Source organism: Neoarius graeffei, chromosome 12 (genome assembly GCF_027579695.1).
Source record: "Neoarius graeffei isolate fNeoGra1 chromosome 12, fNeoGra1.pri, whole genome shotgun sequence".
NCBI classification, from domain to species: Eukaryota; Metazoa; Chordata; class Actinopteri; order Siluriformes; family Ariidae; genus Neoarius; species Neoarius graeffei.
The window spans coordinates 39005614-39019953 of NC_083580.1; the positions used below are offsets into that span (position 1 = coordinate 39005614).

Below are 14340 nucleotides of genomic sequence, written 5' to 3' on the forward strand. Positions count from 1 at the left end.
ATGTCTTAAAGTAATGATGAACTGTCATTTCACTTTACTTAGTTGAGTGGTTATTGACATAATATGGATTACTACAGTTACTGAATAGGGCTATTTACTGTATACCAGCACAACCTCAACACAACACAACTGATGGTCTCAAATGCATTAAGAAGGCAAGAAACTCCACTAATTAACTTTTGACGAGGCATACATGTTAATTGAAAAGCATTCCAGGTGACTACCTCATGACGCTGATTAAGTTAATGCCAATAGTGTGCAGTGTCATCAAAGCAAAATATGGCTACTTTGAAGAATCTAAAATATGAAACTTTCATTTTTTTTTTGTTTGCCACTTATATGCTTGCCATATATTTTCCAAGTGTTATTTCATACCTCTGATGTCTTCATCATTGTTCTACAATATACAAAATAGTACAAAAATCTATGAATGAGTAGGTGTGTCCAAAATTTTGACCGGTACTGCAGATTCATTTGTTGGTTGTCCTGTAGCCCTTCACCAGGGTCATGGTGTATCCAGAGTTTATCCTAAGAATATTGGATGGAAGTTTGGATACACCCTGTATGGAATGGTGGGTTGCTAATGCAGCCAACCCACTATCATGTTTTTGTGAGATAGGATAAAACTGGAGAATCTGGGAGAAATGTTCACCCATGGGGAGTACATGTGAAACTCCAAGAAGACAGTAACCAGAGTTCTGGATTGAACCAGGGATGGATTGTTTATTTATTTATTTATTTAATTAGTTAGTTAGTTAGTTAGTTAGTTAGTTAGTTAGTTAGTACACAGTGCCTTGAAAATAAAAGATCATTACAAATCTCTTCTGGAAAGTGGGATTATGTTCATTATAGTATGTTTGTTAAATATGTTTATTAGGACCATCCCAAACAAGTTGCAAAATGTTTTGCATGATCATCTTGTTAATAGGAATCATAGGGCACAGATGATTTTAAGAGGTGCAAGTCTACAGAATCCAGCTGAGATTATCCACTGAAGTAGGGAGGTGAATTAAGACTTTTAAGGTATCTTTGTGAGATTATCCATGATTACAGGATATGAATCACAAGCACAGAGTTCCAGAAGCAGTAACAGTAATGCAGGAGTAAGTTGTTTGAATATTTTTGGCTGGCAAATGTAACACTGAGGTGTTTACAAAGCCCATCAATGCTGCTGTGTACCAGCACAACACAATAGCATTCCACTCCTAATTAATTGTTACTACTATGATGAGAATGGACCATTTCTGGCTGAGTAGTCTCAGCTTATGTGTTAGACTCGAGGAGATATAAAAGGGGTTTTTCACAATAAACAGAGCACCGTACCTTTCTGAAGCATGTTCTTTGCAGTACGGTAGATACTTTCATGGATGCTTTATGGACAGGAAGGTAGTAGATGAATATCTTCTACAAGGAAAGAAATATTTGTTTTATCGTGTTGATATTATTATTATTATTATTATTATTATTATTATTAATCTCACATGACATTATTGATTATCGAATCAAACAACAAAATGGCATAATAAAAAAACGGTTGTTTGAATTTCAACACACGGTGGCGCAGTTGTGGTTCGTGAAACTATTTGCCAGCTCGTTGAGTTTGCTGTATGCGTTTTAAAGTCCCGCGTTTCTCACCCAGCACACAGGGCAGTGTAATCTTAAAAATGATTGTAGGTAGGCCTAATGTCCTTTTTTTTTTTTTGTAAATCTTAAATTCATGTCTGCTGAATGCACCAGACTGAATGAACAGTACAGTTAATAATTCATTATTATTATTATTATTATTATTATTATTATTATTATTGACATACTGACCGAAATTTAGAGAACCGTGAATTACAAAAAAGTACACACCATGTATGAGTCAGCTGTTTCCTTCTCACGTAAACTATTATATTAATGTAACAAATTGAATATGTATGTAGAATGCTGAATTATTATTATTATTATTATTATTATTATTATTATTATTATTATTATTATTTTATCGACTCTTATAAGGCCTATTTCGTTTTAAAAGAATGCCTACCGCTTGGTTAAATGATATTTGTAGGTGCACTAATGCATCATGGTCAAAACAAGTATATGCATTAATAAATTTAATTGATCAGGATACATATTATGTTGTATGTCTATGTTTTTATTTATTTATTGCCTGTAGCGGGGTTTTTTTCGATTTCGTTTTCAATTGAATTTTACCGTGTTTTTAATAGTTTCTCTCAAAGTGAGAAAGTGACAGTAGCAAAAGTCCTGTAGCACACACACACACCCCAGGGGCCAGTGTGGACACACAGTCATATTTCTCTTCGAAGCAGCGGCATGAAAAACCATGCAAGTGACCGCACGCGCCTAGATTTGGATTCTATTCTCCATCATGTTGACTTAACAGATGATATCTCTGTATATCAACAATTACTGTTTCAGACTACTGTGGGCTAGCATTAAAATTCTAGGGTTGAAGACACGTTTTGATTATTTACTGCCTAAAAGATAGTGCAGTGCATTAATGTTCGTGCGTGTAATAAGGGTTTTTGTTGTCTTTACACTTTACCATTTCCAGGATTTCACAGTTGTTCGGTGTCAAAACAAAACAAAAACCCAGAGTTCGTTCATATTCGATTTGTGCCATATAAAAACCACGGGGGTTTTGGTTTAATAAAGTGATAGTCTGGTTTTCTTTTGTGTATCTACATTGCACTACAGGACAGACTAACGACCTGAATTTCCAATCAAACCACTATTACTCAAACCCAATTTTTAATATTTATTTATAATGAACAACTTGTTTTAGATTCGGGCTAATTTACCTATACGACTGTTTTCTCTTTTGTCTACAGTTGCTGAAAAAGCGGGTTAAGACCCTGTACAATAATGCAAAATATCGCTTGATCTCTCATGCAGTAGTTTTGACATTATAGAATTAAATAAAAAGGAAAATCCTGATTGAACCTATAAACAAAAATATTTCCTTGTAAATAAGTTCCAGGTCAGTATCAACTGTTCTTACATCTCTCTGGTATATTTAATAGATTTAATATTTTGTAGTGATGATTATTGACGCCCAGGTTTAGGACAAATTGCACAGATCAGTCAATTCACTTTTTGCTTTATGGATGAAAAATGTTATTTAAATCAAACTAAAACGGAATTTAATGTTTATGATGATTTAGGCTATACGTCTCGATCTGTATACCGCCCTGTATAAAAGTGGACTGAAATAGTAGCCTGCACCAGCTTTAGTCGCAATGTCTTATAAGGGCGGATCCAGGAAAATGGGAAGGGGGCATTAACCCAGTAAGGCCGGGGGCCGCCAGAGGCCCCCGGAAGCTCTGCAGTTTTTAAATGCCTGGAGATGCATTTTGAGCTGTCAGAGACATGTTGTAAATGAAATATCTTAAAATTTCCATATCAAAAATGTTTTAAAAGTAGGAACTTTCAAAACCATTTCACTGAAAATGATATTGTCAGAGTTGCAGATATATGCGTAGAACATAATTACAACTGATATATGGTAATATTTATGAAAATTGCATTGTCATATAATGCATTACCACATGACACACTACAGTACACTGACCACAAAACACCTTATATCAATAACTTATCACTCACTATTTTAGCAACTGCAATCTGAGCTCCTGCTCAGGACATTCAATGTACATATAAGACAGTGAATATACCCAGGTAAACTTAAGTAATGTATATAGCCACTTAAGACAGAGCTGAATACCGAGATATCTATAAACAAAGACTGCAAGAGTTGCATGTCTAATACAAAGTCAGTCATTGCAATCTGAGCTCTTGAGTCTAATAGACTGAGATAACTAGACAATGAGTGTGTAAGTTGCATGTGAACAAGTTCTATAATAAGTCTTAGTTCTCAAGACTCAGGGGATATCAAGCAGATTTTCTTCAGAGCTGTTGTAAAAATCAACATCTCTCACAGTCCTATCCAGCCGCTGTCGTAAAAATCAAAGTGAGGCTCACCCCCCAAAACGACACGTGTACCATGAGCATATACAGGGTATAGGAAGTACAGGGATACCCTATTAATGAATACGAGCAGAAGCCGTACAGCCGACACGTGTGTACGCAGTAAGCCTGCTGCAGCATCTTATCATTTGGGCTTGTAAACATGCGTGTTAATGATACTATAAACATCACAGGATGGCGCACACCCTTTACCATGTCTACAGTGCAGTCCGGGAATACAGTATGTTATTATGTCGATGCACGAAGTTCCCGCGCCCTGTCAAAATCCAACAGGACTCACCCAGCTTGCTTTTCACTGCATTCGTGTCACGAGCGAAAAAAACTAAACTAGGACCTACTATTAAATATAAATTTATACCATAAACTCTTCAGCTCAATCCCACATAAAGGCTGTTTAACCTTATTATTAATAATAATAATAATAATAATAATAATAATAATAATAAAACCGACGGACATATCTCGGTAACTGCAATGCAATCAAGTCACAATTCCAAGTAGCCATGTACTAAAACTTTTTTTTTTGGATCGGGGTGCGCCCCCCCCCCCTTCCCGCCTTCCCCTTCCCCCTTAAATCCACGCCAGTCTTAGTAAACACTATTTTGCCTCAGTATTTAGGAGGAGTACCACTGTATTTTTGACTAGCTTTCGTTTAGCGTTAAGAGCAGAAGTGCCCGGTGCAGAAGGCGCTGATCGAAGGGGTGTCATTTTGTGCGAATTTTGTGGCCCATGTCTGCCTCCAGCCTTGTTTGGCGTGTGACTTACGGCAGGTTTGTTCAGTAGACGGAGTATAGGAAGGACGGATTAAATATGTAATGAGGCGGAACTGACACGGGCCTTTAGGCTTTGTTCGAGGGCGGTCTGACCATCTCGGCCCCTCCCTCGGACCCTTCGGGCACTGTGGGCTTGACTCCTCGAGCATAGTCAAAAGATGAAAGTCTTCTGGGAAGGGGCACAAATAACTTAAGTTTTAACAAGAAGGAGAAACGACAAAATCCTCAAAGACTCATCTTGATTTATATTTCTTCATTGTTTTATTTTCTTGGTACGGAGAAAGAGCCATTCAGATGAGAAAAAGCAAAAGAGGGGGAAAACAACTAGCTGGAGGATGATGACATTTAATGTAGTGCACTCTATCAAGCTGTAATAATTCAGTCCCTGTCATTTCTGCGAATTTTCAACATTACAGTCTCCGCTCGAAGGAAAGAAGAAGTAACCGAAACCTATTTCGTTCCGGTTTTATTTGCAGTTTCTCGCTGACTCCTTTCTCTTGGAATTGTTTCTTGAAAGGTTCTTTAATTCCGCCCTTGCCGTTTGCTCCGTTCACCTCATCTCCTGGTGTGTGTGCGCGCGCGTGCGCGCGCGCGCGGACTCTCTTCAGCTCCTCTGGTGCTCGGCGGCACGCGGACAGCGGAGAGCAAACACACACGCGACCACCCGGTCGTGGAGGAGGAAAGGGAGGGAGCGGGGAGATCTTTAGTTTTGAGGGGGATTCTTCATGTTCGGGATACCGGAGAGCGTGCAGCGCGGCGGAAACACTCTTAAGCAGGAGCCGCTGGGCGCCGGCATGAACGCAGTGAGGACGTGGATGCAGAGTGCCGGCGTGCTGGACGCCAACACCGCCGCGCAGAGGTGAGGTGACGTACCGGTAACTCCCGGGACCATGGACAGGCGCTTGTTTTTTTTTTTTTTTTTTTTTCTGGGGGTTCTTTTCAAATTTTACACACTATGTACTGGGATTGACAGGCTCTTTGATTTTCTTCGCGTTAGAGAATGGACTGTGCTTCATGAATCACGGAAGTTTGTATTTGTAATCCCGCTGTTTAGCCATCATTTCTGAAAGTTGCTTAATTTCTTGCTAAGAGCACAGCGCTGAATCCAATATTTATACTACAACACTAAGAAGTGAAGATTCCGTTAGAATGCACCAATGTTCATGTTTTATGAATATTTAGGCCTAAACAATTCTTCTGGAGCCCAGAAGTCGCTAGACTTTTGTTTTTAGGTCTTGTTTTTTTTTTCATTATTATTATTATTATTATTATTATTATTATTATTAGTAGTAGTAGTAGTAGTAGTAGTAACATAAGTGTAAATGGAATTAGACTAATTAGAACTAAGTTTTGGTCTAAAGGTCGCAGTAGTACAGCCTCAACCCATCCCTAATATTTATTCTTCAGTTCTCATTCGTGTTTTAGAGACTAATGAATATTATATATATATATATATATATATATATATATATATATATATATATATATATATATATATATATATATAAATGAGAGAGAGAGAGAGAGAGAGAGAGTGTAACCGGCGGTGGGGTGATGTGTGTGTCCACAGTGGAGTGGGTTTGGCCCGAGCTCACTTTGAGAAGCAACCGCCGTCCAACCTGCGAAAATCCAACTTCTTCCACTTCGTGTTGGCTCTTTATGACCGGCAGGGGCAGCCCGTGGAGATCGAGAGAACATCATTCGTCGGATTCGTGGAAAAAGAGAAGGTGTGAGCCTTCAAGAAGTTTAAACTTTAATAGGCCTAAAGTTTAATTTAGGCCTATTATTCTCAACATATGTGAAAAAGAAAAATCCAGGGCGATGAATGAACAATATTTTGTATTCAATATCTGGGTAATAATTTAATAGCTATTTATTCTCACAGTTGTGGCCATTAAATTTTTTTAATTGTTATTTTTCGTTTGTTATAGTATTACTGTCTAAAAATGTATACTAGCCTATTACACTCGGATTTGAGTTGATTTCTACAGTGACTGATGTGGCCTCGGTGTCCTGGGTCTACAGGTCAAGTAACTAAACATTTGACCGAGTGCCGCTGCTCCGCCAGTGTGCGCTGATCTTCCCACTGCACAAGTGCGTTTCTATCACAGCGCGAGGATCCCCACAGGCCGCTAAAACAAATGCATTTATGTTGTTTATGCTTTATTCAGAAAGGTTTGCGTCAATAGGCTATAAACCGCGGTCTCCCAGTTTATCAGAACTCTGATATTTTTACTAATTATTTTAATTTGGCATCCATTGTACTGTTATAGGATCTGTAACTTTATATTTTGTGCTCAGGAGACGACAGGAGAAAAGACGAACAATGGGATCCATTACAGACTACAGCTTCTCTACAGTAACGGTGAGACACATGCATTTCCAGACCTTTCTCTTTCTGCTCTACATTTACATTCAATAACAAGATACAAATAACACTGAAAACAGGTGCCATTATACCCTCGATAATCTGACACCGACTGATCTCGAACTTTTTAAGAATTGTTTCGAGATTTAGTGAAAACTTAAATTTACATAATAACGAAAGGAAACCATTCAAAACAGTTTCAGAAACCAAGCTCTCTAAAATTAATGTCGAATCTAAATTACTTGTTTACTCTCGACTGAAATGGTGAACGGATTGTTCCAGAGGGTATAAGAACCTGGGTCATAAAGCTGTAGCTACGTGAAGTGTGACCAGTCCACACTAACCACTGCTTCTTATTCGGCCTCATAGTCTGTCTGGCAACGTCATGGTCACATGATGATGATGATTATTTATTTATTTTTTTAACGCTGTAAGTCTGTATCTTAAAGCGCCGTGCTGTTTTTGCTCAATATAAGGTAGCCTACATTTGTGCCTTGTGCCCAATGAACTATGTGAAATAACCTACGTATAGCCCATTATTAATTAACCTTTGTAACCGGAAGTGACAGCACCTTCTTCTTCACAATTGTCTTCAATCAGCCGTCTTATTATTTGCTTCCTCAAAGTAGTGTTTCCGCTAATGCTAGCCCAGAAATGTGTGTGTGTGTGTGTGTGTAAAAGTGTCAAGGAGGCATATAATCACAGGTCGGTGGGTTGATGTACTTCCATGTATCTGAAAATGAATGCACCTTTCTTATATCACATGCTTGCATTTATTAAATGTGTTTATTAAAATGTAGCACGGTTACTTTTTGTATATTTTGGTTTGCTTTGATTAGCACAGCCTGCGTTACAAAAGCAAAATTGGTTTAGAAAAAAAAATCCCCAAAGGGTTTAAAAGTTCTAAACCCGATCTGTTTTCTCTGTTTACAGGCATTAGAACGGAGCAGGATTTTTACGTGCGTCTCATTGATTCAATGACCAAACAGGTAAGGATATTGTCACTAAAAATACAAACAAACAAATAAACAAACAAAAAAAACTATATCCAACCATCTGTTTATAGCATAAGAAAATATGACATTGGTCACGCGACAAACCGCATAGATTGCCGTCCTATCGTTTGACACGATATAGGCACGGTATAGATATATGGTGGAGTGCCATAGTGACAAGCCTTTTAAGGCGGATGGACACTTTTAGGACACTGTTAGTTGTTAGGACGCTGCCTGAAGGCCCACGTTTTTTGTCGTCAGGATAGTGGGCTATAGGTGTTCCTGTAGCCTATTATGTGAGCTGATAAAGTTTATTTGTTTTGTTTACTAGAAATACACGAAGTCCTTCATTTTTATGGTTGACTATGGAAAATTAAAACAGATGCAATAGGTTTCTACTGACCGTTACTTTTTTACGATCAAAATATATAGTTTACATAGGAAAGAGGCTGGTTCTAGATCAGGCTCTCTTAATCACAAGGGCATCTTCAGGCTTATTAGTTTGTGTATTAATTAGAAAAGCGAGCCATGAATTTCATTTCGGCCCTTCAGTCTGCTCAGAGCTCACTGATGCTCACCGAGGTTTTAGTTCTCGCTAAACTATTCAATAAAGTCTTACTGTACGTTTTCATTGACAAACACTAGGCCTATTCATTGAAGTGTTTTTTTAGCATACATACACATATACAGACATACGTGTGTGTGTGTGTGTGTGTGTGTGTGTGTGTGTGTGTGTGTAATAAATTCCAGCATTAATATTATTGTGCGCTCTCTCTCTCTCTCTCTCTCTCTCACACACACACACACACACACACACACACACACACACACACAGGATATTACACGGCGGTACGAAGATATGAAATTTATCTTCGAGTGGTGAACATAAATTTCATATCTTATAATATTGTTCTATAATATACCAATGATATATCTTATATTGCTCACTTTAGTGAAGGTACTTAACATTCACCAAAGTTAAATCTTCCTGTACATAAACCTAAAAGACTTCAAAGCACAAGGTAACAAATAGAACCAAAAATACACCTACTACTATACTATTAAAAATGACTATAAAGTTTAACATTATTTTCCAGGACACACACATCGAGAAGTAAAGAAGACAGAAGCCCTGTACAGTGAAAGCATGTTTCAAATTATTTCTCCGAGCAGGAAATAAATTATACGCAAAACAAACCACTTTTTTTCTAAATGGCATTCCGCTTTGTCTTGAAAATGAAATGATTTTTCTCGTGATCCAAAGTCTCAGCGAGCACTTCTTCAAACGACAGAAGTGATAGAGTAAGCGACCAATGAGAGATGTTGTGTTGCTTGTTTTGATCAGGTGTTATGCCCTGGTTTGCATCCCCCTGCGGCGAAGTGCAAGCACATGCGCTATCGCTAAATTCATATAACGGAATCGCTCTTTTAACCTTATATCCTCTTGTAAACAATTCGTCAGTAATGCATGTACTATGCATTAGTTTACGGGGGAAAACACTACATGTGACCAATGTTAGAAAATCCTGACAGTTCTGCTGCAAGTGGGTATCAACAGATCGTCCGCAAATAGGTTAATATTGTTTTTATAAAGGTTGAAACAAAAATTGGTCAAAATGTTTGGTTATATTTTGTCTTTTTGTCAAGCACATATTTGGGAGTGCCAATTACAGATTTAGGTGGTACCCTGGCACGTGCTTGGCTACTCCAGTCATTCATTATAGCAAGAATTTTTACAGCGGCCATCGAGTGGGAGTCAAGATGGGTTGTGCTGCAGTCTCTTCAGCACTTACCGGGTCACTAACATATCTGCAGTCTCAGTCAGTCTCTCTCTCTCTCTCTCTCTCTCTCTCTCTCTCTCTGTCTCCTATGTATGTCATGGGCGATATCAAAGAACATTAAAAACTAGTGGGAAGAACAGCCTGCGTGCTGTGAAGAACTGCTGTTTCCTAACCCACTGCTTTGCCACACTTCGTGGGAGGACTGGCACTTTTGTGCGTCTTGCCGCTTGTTTTCTCTGTTTATCAGTATAAAGTTAAAGAAAAAAATAAAAAGAGCACCCTGTTGCCTTAGCTTCTCCCTCACACAAAATTGTCGATTTCTTTGCAGTTTTCAGACCTCAGGCTATATTTAGGTCTAGTCTTCATTATTTCTCAACCCCAACCTAATTGAACAGGTTTCAGGTATAATAAGATTGTTATTTGCATTGTCTAGAAAGAAGAACAGGTTTGTTAAAGAGCAGCTCTCAACATGACACTGATATTTCAACTTGTATTCTTGCTTGCATGTATCACGTTTTGCTTTGTCTCGCATGAATGTACAACCCACTGTCACAGTAACAGTTATCAGGTTTTTCAGTTATAGCATGGTTACCCTAAGCACCCATAACCTCCTCTTCCTCCAGCCCCATGACACCCTGATTCTCCCCCGACAGACAGATTTATCATGAATGTGGCTATATGTATAGGCGTAATGTTAATGGGTCAGGTGTTGGAAGACTCCTCCCTGGCTCTGATTGAGCATATTTGATCAGAGTTGATGAGATCTTAAGGAGCTCTGAAGAATGTTCATGTGCTGTTAGTCATTGTTGTGTGACACTTGAGCTGAGTCTCTTTTGTGTTGCCTACTGAAAACTGACACAGATTTGAGGTTGTGTGTTGGTGTGGTGTATCATTAAGCAAATAAACAGAAAAGCTCAAGTCAGTATATACTGTAAAATCCCGCAACTGCTACATACATACAGTGATCTAATGTTTAAAAATTCTCCTGCTTTATTCACTGCTGGCATGACCACAAAAGTAGCATGCTGTTTCACTGTAAAAAATGTCCGTAGAATTAACAGTGAATTTATGTAAAATCATGACATAAAAAACTGTAAATACAAAAACAATGAAGCAGTGTGTAATTTACATCAATATGTAAAACTCCTAACCAAATACCACTGTTAATTTAACAGTAAGAATATGTTGAATTGATCATATTTTTGTGTAGAATTTACAAATTGTTGTAGTTTAAACACAGACAAACTGTAATACTAAAACAGAATGTGATAGTTAAAATTACATCATTGCCCTGTTAAAAAAATTAAAAAAAAAGTCAGTAGAGGCTCTCCGGCACATTTCGTAAAACTCTAAATCAAATAAAATATCTGTCTAGTAGATCATTGCTTGTAACCATCATTTTGGAGCCACAAAAACCAATAATCGAGAACACTCACAATTCATTCATGCTTTCAGCGAAACTTTAGGTCTTAACACGGGGTGGTTGATTATTGTACATTGAATACCTGTAAAATTTACATTTAGTTATCATTAATTGTACATGGAATCCCAGTGAAATGTACAAGTTATTCTGTAATGCTTACATTTCACTGTATTTTTAACAGGATTATTCTGGCAACCACAGCTGCCAGTATTTTTCCGTAAAAACAACGGATTTTTTTTTTTTTTTACAGTGTATTACCATTACCAAAAGAGAGAATTTTACAGCAGCATCTGTGGGACTGATACTCAGAGCTAATTATAGACATTTTACCATACATTATACAGTTGTGGTAATATCCAGTATCTATCTGTAAACACGCTTACTTTAAATACATCCAGAGTCTGACAGGAACTGTAGCTGTTGCTGTTAAAAAAATGTCTTGTACAGAGCAACAAATAATAATTGATTCTAATAAAGGTTTCTTGCAAGTTAAGAGGTTCTTCAGAACTGGCAGGTTTTATTAAAAATTCTATGATTTTTTTTTTTTGTCATCATCCAGATACAAATTATGTAAATAACAGTAGATAATGAGTATAGCAGAACTAGGTATAATATTAGCTAAGATTTGATACAGAACGCATAAGAAGACAGAGGATGGAGAAAAGAGAAGTTTATGATTGGTGACTCCATGATGAGATCTGTTCCATCCCGCCATTATTATTTCTCCCTGTCTTCATTCAGCTATCTGCTTTGTCTTTTAAACTATTTTCCTCCAACTTTCAGCAACATGTTTCCCACAATCTCTACCTACTCCTCACTATTTCTTTATTCCTTATATCACTACATCCTTATATCACTTTCTTCTACACCCTCTGTTATTTGTTATAACAACCCTCTTTTAATCCTTTACTATCTCTTACATAAGTTTATATACTCCCTCTGGAACTTGCCCTCTTGCTGCTCTTTTTCTATCCTCTATCACCGTCCTATGGATCATTTACCTTTTTGTGGTGTATGAAGCTAAATGTCTGTATTTGATGCGGGATGCAGTGGAATATCTAGGTGTGTGTGTGTGTGTGTGTGTGTGTGTGTAACAAAGAAGGGAATTGCGGCACCTCTTTAAAGTTGCACAGCAGCCTGGATAAAAGGATGCAGTGTTGGCACGCTAAGAGATGATACTAACCTTGTAGGAAACATGTTTCCACATATTTATAGGGTTTTGTTTATATTGAAGTTGTCGAAGGATCCGGAGAAGGAAAGTGCAGCTGGCAAGATGACACGTATTATAAGTGTTACTCATACTTGTTTCTCAATGCAATATTTCTTCTGAATATTTTGACAGACAAACATAAGTAGAACTTATGTCTCTAAAAGCTTTGATTTATTAGATATCTTTTAGATAAAAGAGGCCAAGTCAAACATATCAAAGTCCTGACATGACTGACCTAATAACACTGACTTATAACAACTCAACACTACCTGAAAATAATTTACCACATGTTGAGAATATTTCTATTTGTAAGCTGCTAAAGAGAGAAAGAGGTCAAGATTGGCTTGTCCTAATTAGTGTAGCCTGTTTGGCTAATTCATCTCTCATGCTGAGTTCATGATCTACGTACTTGCATAATGCGTTTGTCCTGCCTCTGCAACTGCTACTAATTCTAGTAAGATCTCATATATAAGGATACTATATATGATCATCGCCTTTTGTATTCCTTTCTGGTGTGGAAATTGTGTCATGAGATTAAGAAAAGAAATAAGGTTGACCCCCTTAAAGAACCTGTGATAAGATGGATTAATGTGGTCTACAAGTGTGGAGCAGCAGGTAGACAGTGATACATTCTGTGCACTTTTAAAAGCCCTTGGCCCTTTTCTCTCAAAGTGAAAGAAAAGTAACTGAATTGACTAGATTGTATGAGCTTGCCAGCTACAGCATTGGCTGCAGTGATATCACTTTCAGTGCCATTGTTTGGTGTAAAGCACACCTAAACATCAAACAATGTATCAATTGTCTGCCATTGTAAGCCAACATCTCGACTGACAAGTAGGATGATCCTTGCATTCAGTAACCCTGTTTAAAATAGACTTAAAGACTCTGGCACTAGTGTTTGTTATTTACCATTTCAGTTAACCCTTTAAAGCATATTTTCCAGCTGTTAGAGTATTATTCAGTATCTGCTATTAATTATTCACATTTATTATGCAACTAATAACAGTGAAATTAATAGAAAAGGTGTATATGAATGTAAAAAATCTCAACTTGTAGGTGTCCTGGATGATTAAGTGTTTAAACAATGTGTGAAGATTGACATCTAGAATATCAGCCACATTATATGTAGGTTATGGACAGAGACAGGACAGATTTTTGACCAGTCTGTAAACATCTAAACCAGATCTATAAGTTCTAGCAAGGTGATGTCTTTGGCAAGGGATTGGTTGGAATGGTGTGCACCGATATTCAGCTCCCCAGCTTGGCATGGACATGTATTTTGTACTGGGGAGGGGTGAGAGTAAAGCCATAAAGATTCGGGAGAAAATTGAGGAAGTGCCTTGCCAGATGGTGCCTCCATGCTCCAGTCTGGCATCCCAACTGCTTGCCCCCATGCCCACCTCATGCCTGCCTCCACGCCTTTCCCTCCAACTCATACTCGCCACACCCCAGTGCTTGTTTGCTGCATTACATGCTAGAGTAGGCAGGATTCCAGTGTGAGCACAGGCCATTACACATCCAATCTTGCCCAGCTTCCTTGGCACTTTCAAAGTAAGATTAAAAATAAAAAGAGAGAGAGATAATGAAGAGAGGAAGCAGAGAGAGAAAGAATAGAGACAGAAAAGATGTGCACTTTTCTGAGTTTTTGAAAGACTGGCTCGTATGAGTCATGAATTTTTAAGGTCTGAGAACATAGGGTGGAGATCCAGTGATGCAAAGACAGGAACGTTTTGACTCTTTCCCCCCCCCCCCCCCCAAAAAAAGTCAAGCAATTTAATCCTATTTCTCAAAAATGGT

The 14340-nt window shown here is 37.9% G+C and overlaps 1 protein-coding gene across 3 annotated transcripts in view; it reads left to right on the forward strand.

The window, feature by feature from the left end:
- Positions 1–4917: 4917 nt before the first annotated feature.
- ebf1b (EBF transcription factor 1b) overlaps positions 4918–14340 on the forward strand; it is a 295483-nt gene continuing 286060 nt past the window's right edge. For all 3 annotated transcript variants that reach the window (XM_060935874.1, XM_060935876.1, XM_060935875.1), the window contains exons 1-4: positions 4918–5625; positions 6337–6493; positions 7068–7131; positions 8068–8123. In XM_060935874.1, coding sequence (XP_060791857.1) covers positions 5492–5625; positions 6337–6493; positions 7068–7131; positions 8068–8123 — 411 coding nt within the window. In that variant the 5' untranslated portion in view covers positions 4918–5491. The remainder of the gene's footprint in view (positions 5626–6336; positions 6494–7067; positions 7132–8067; positions 8124–14340) is intronic.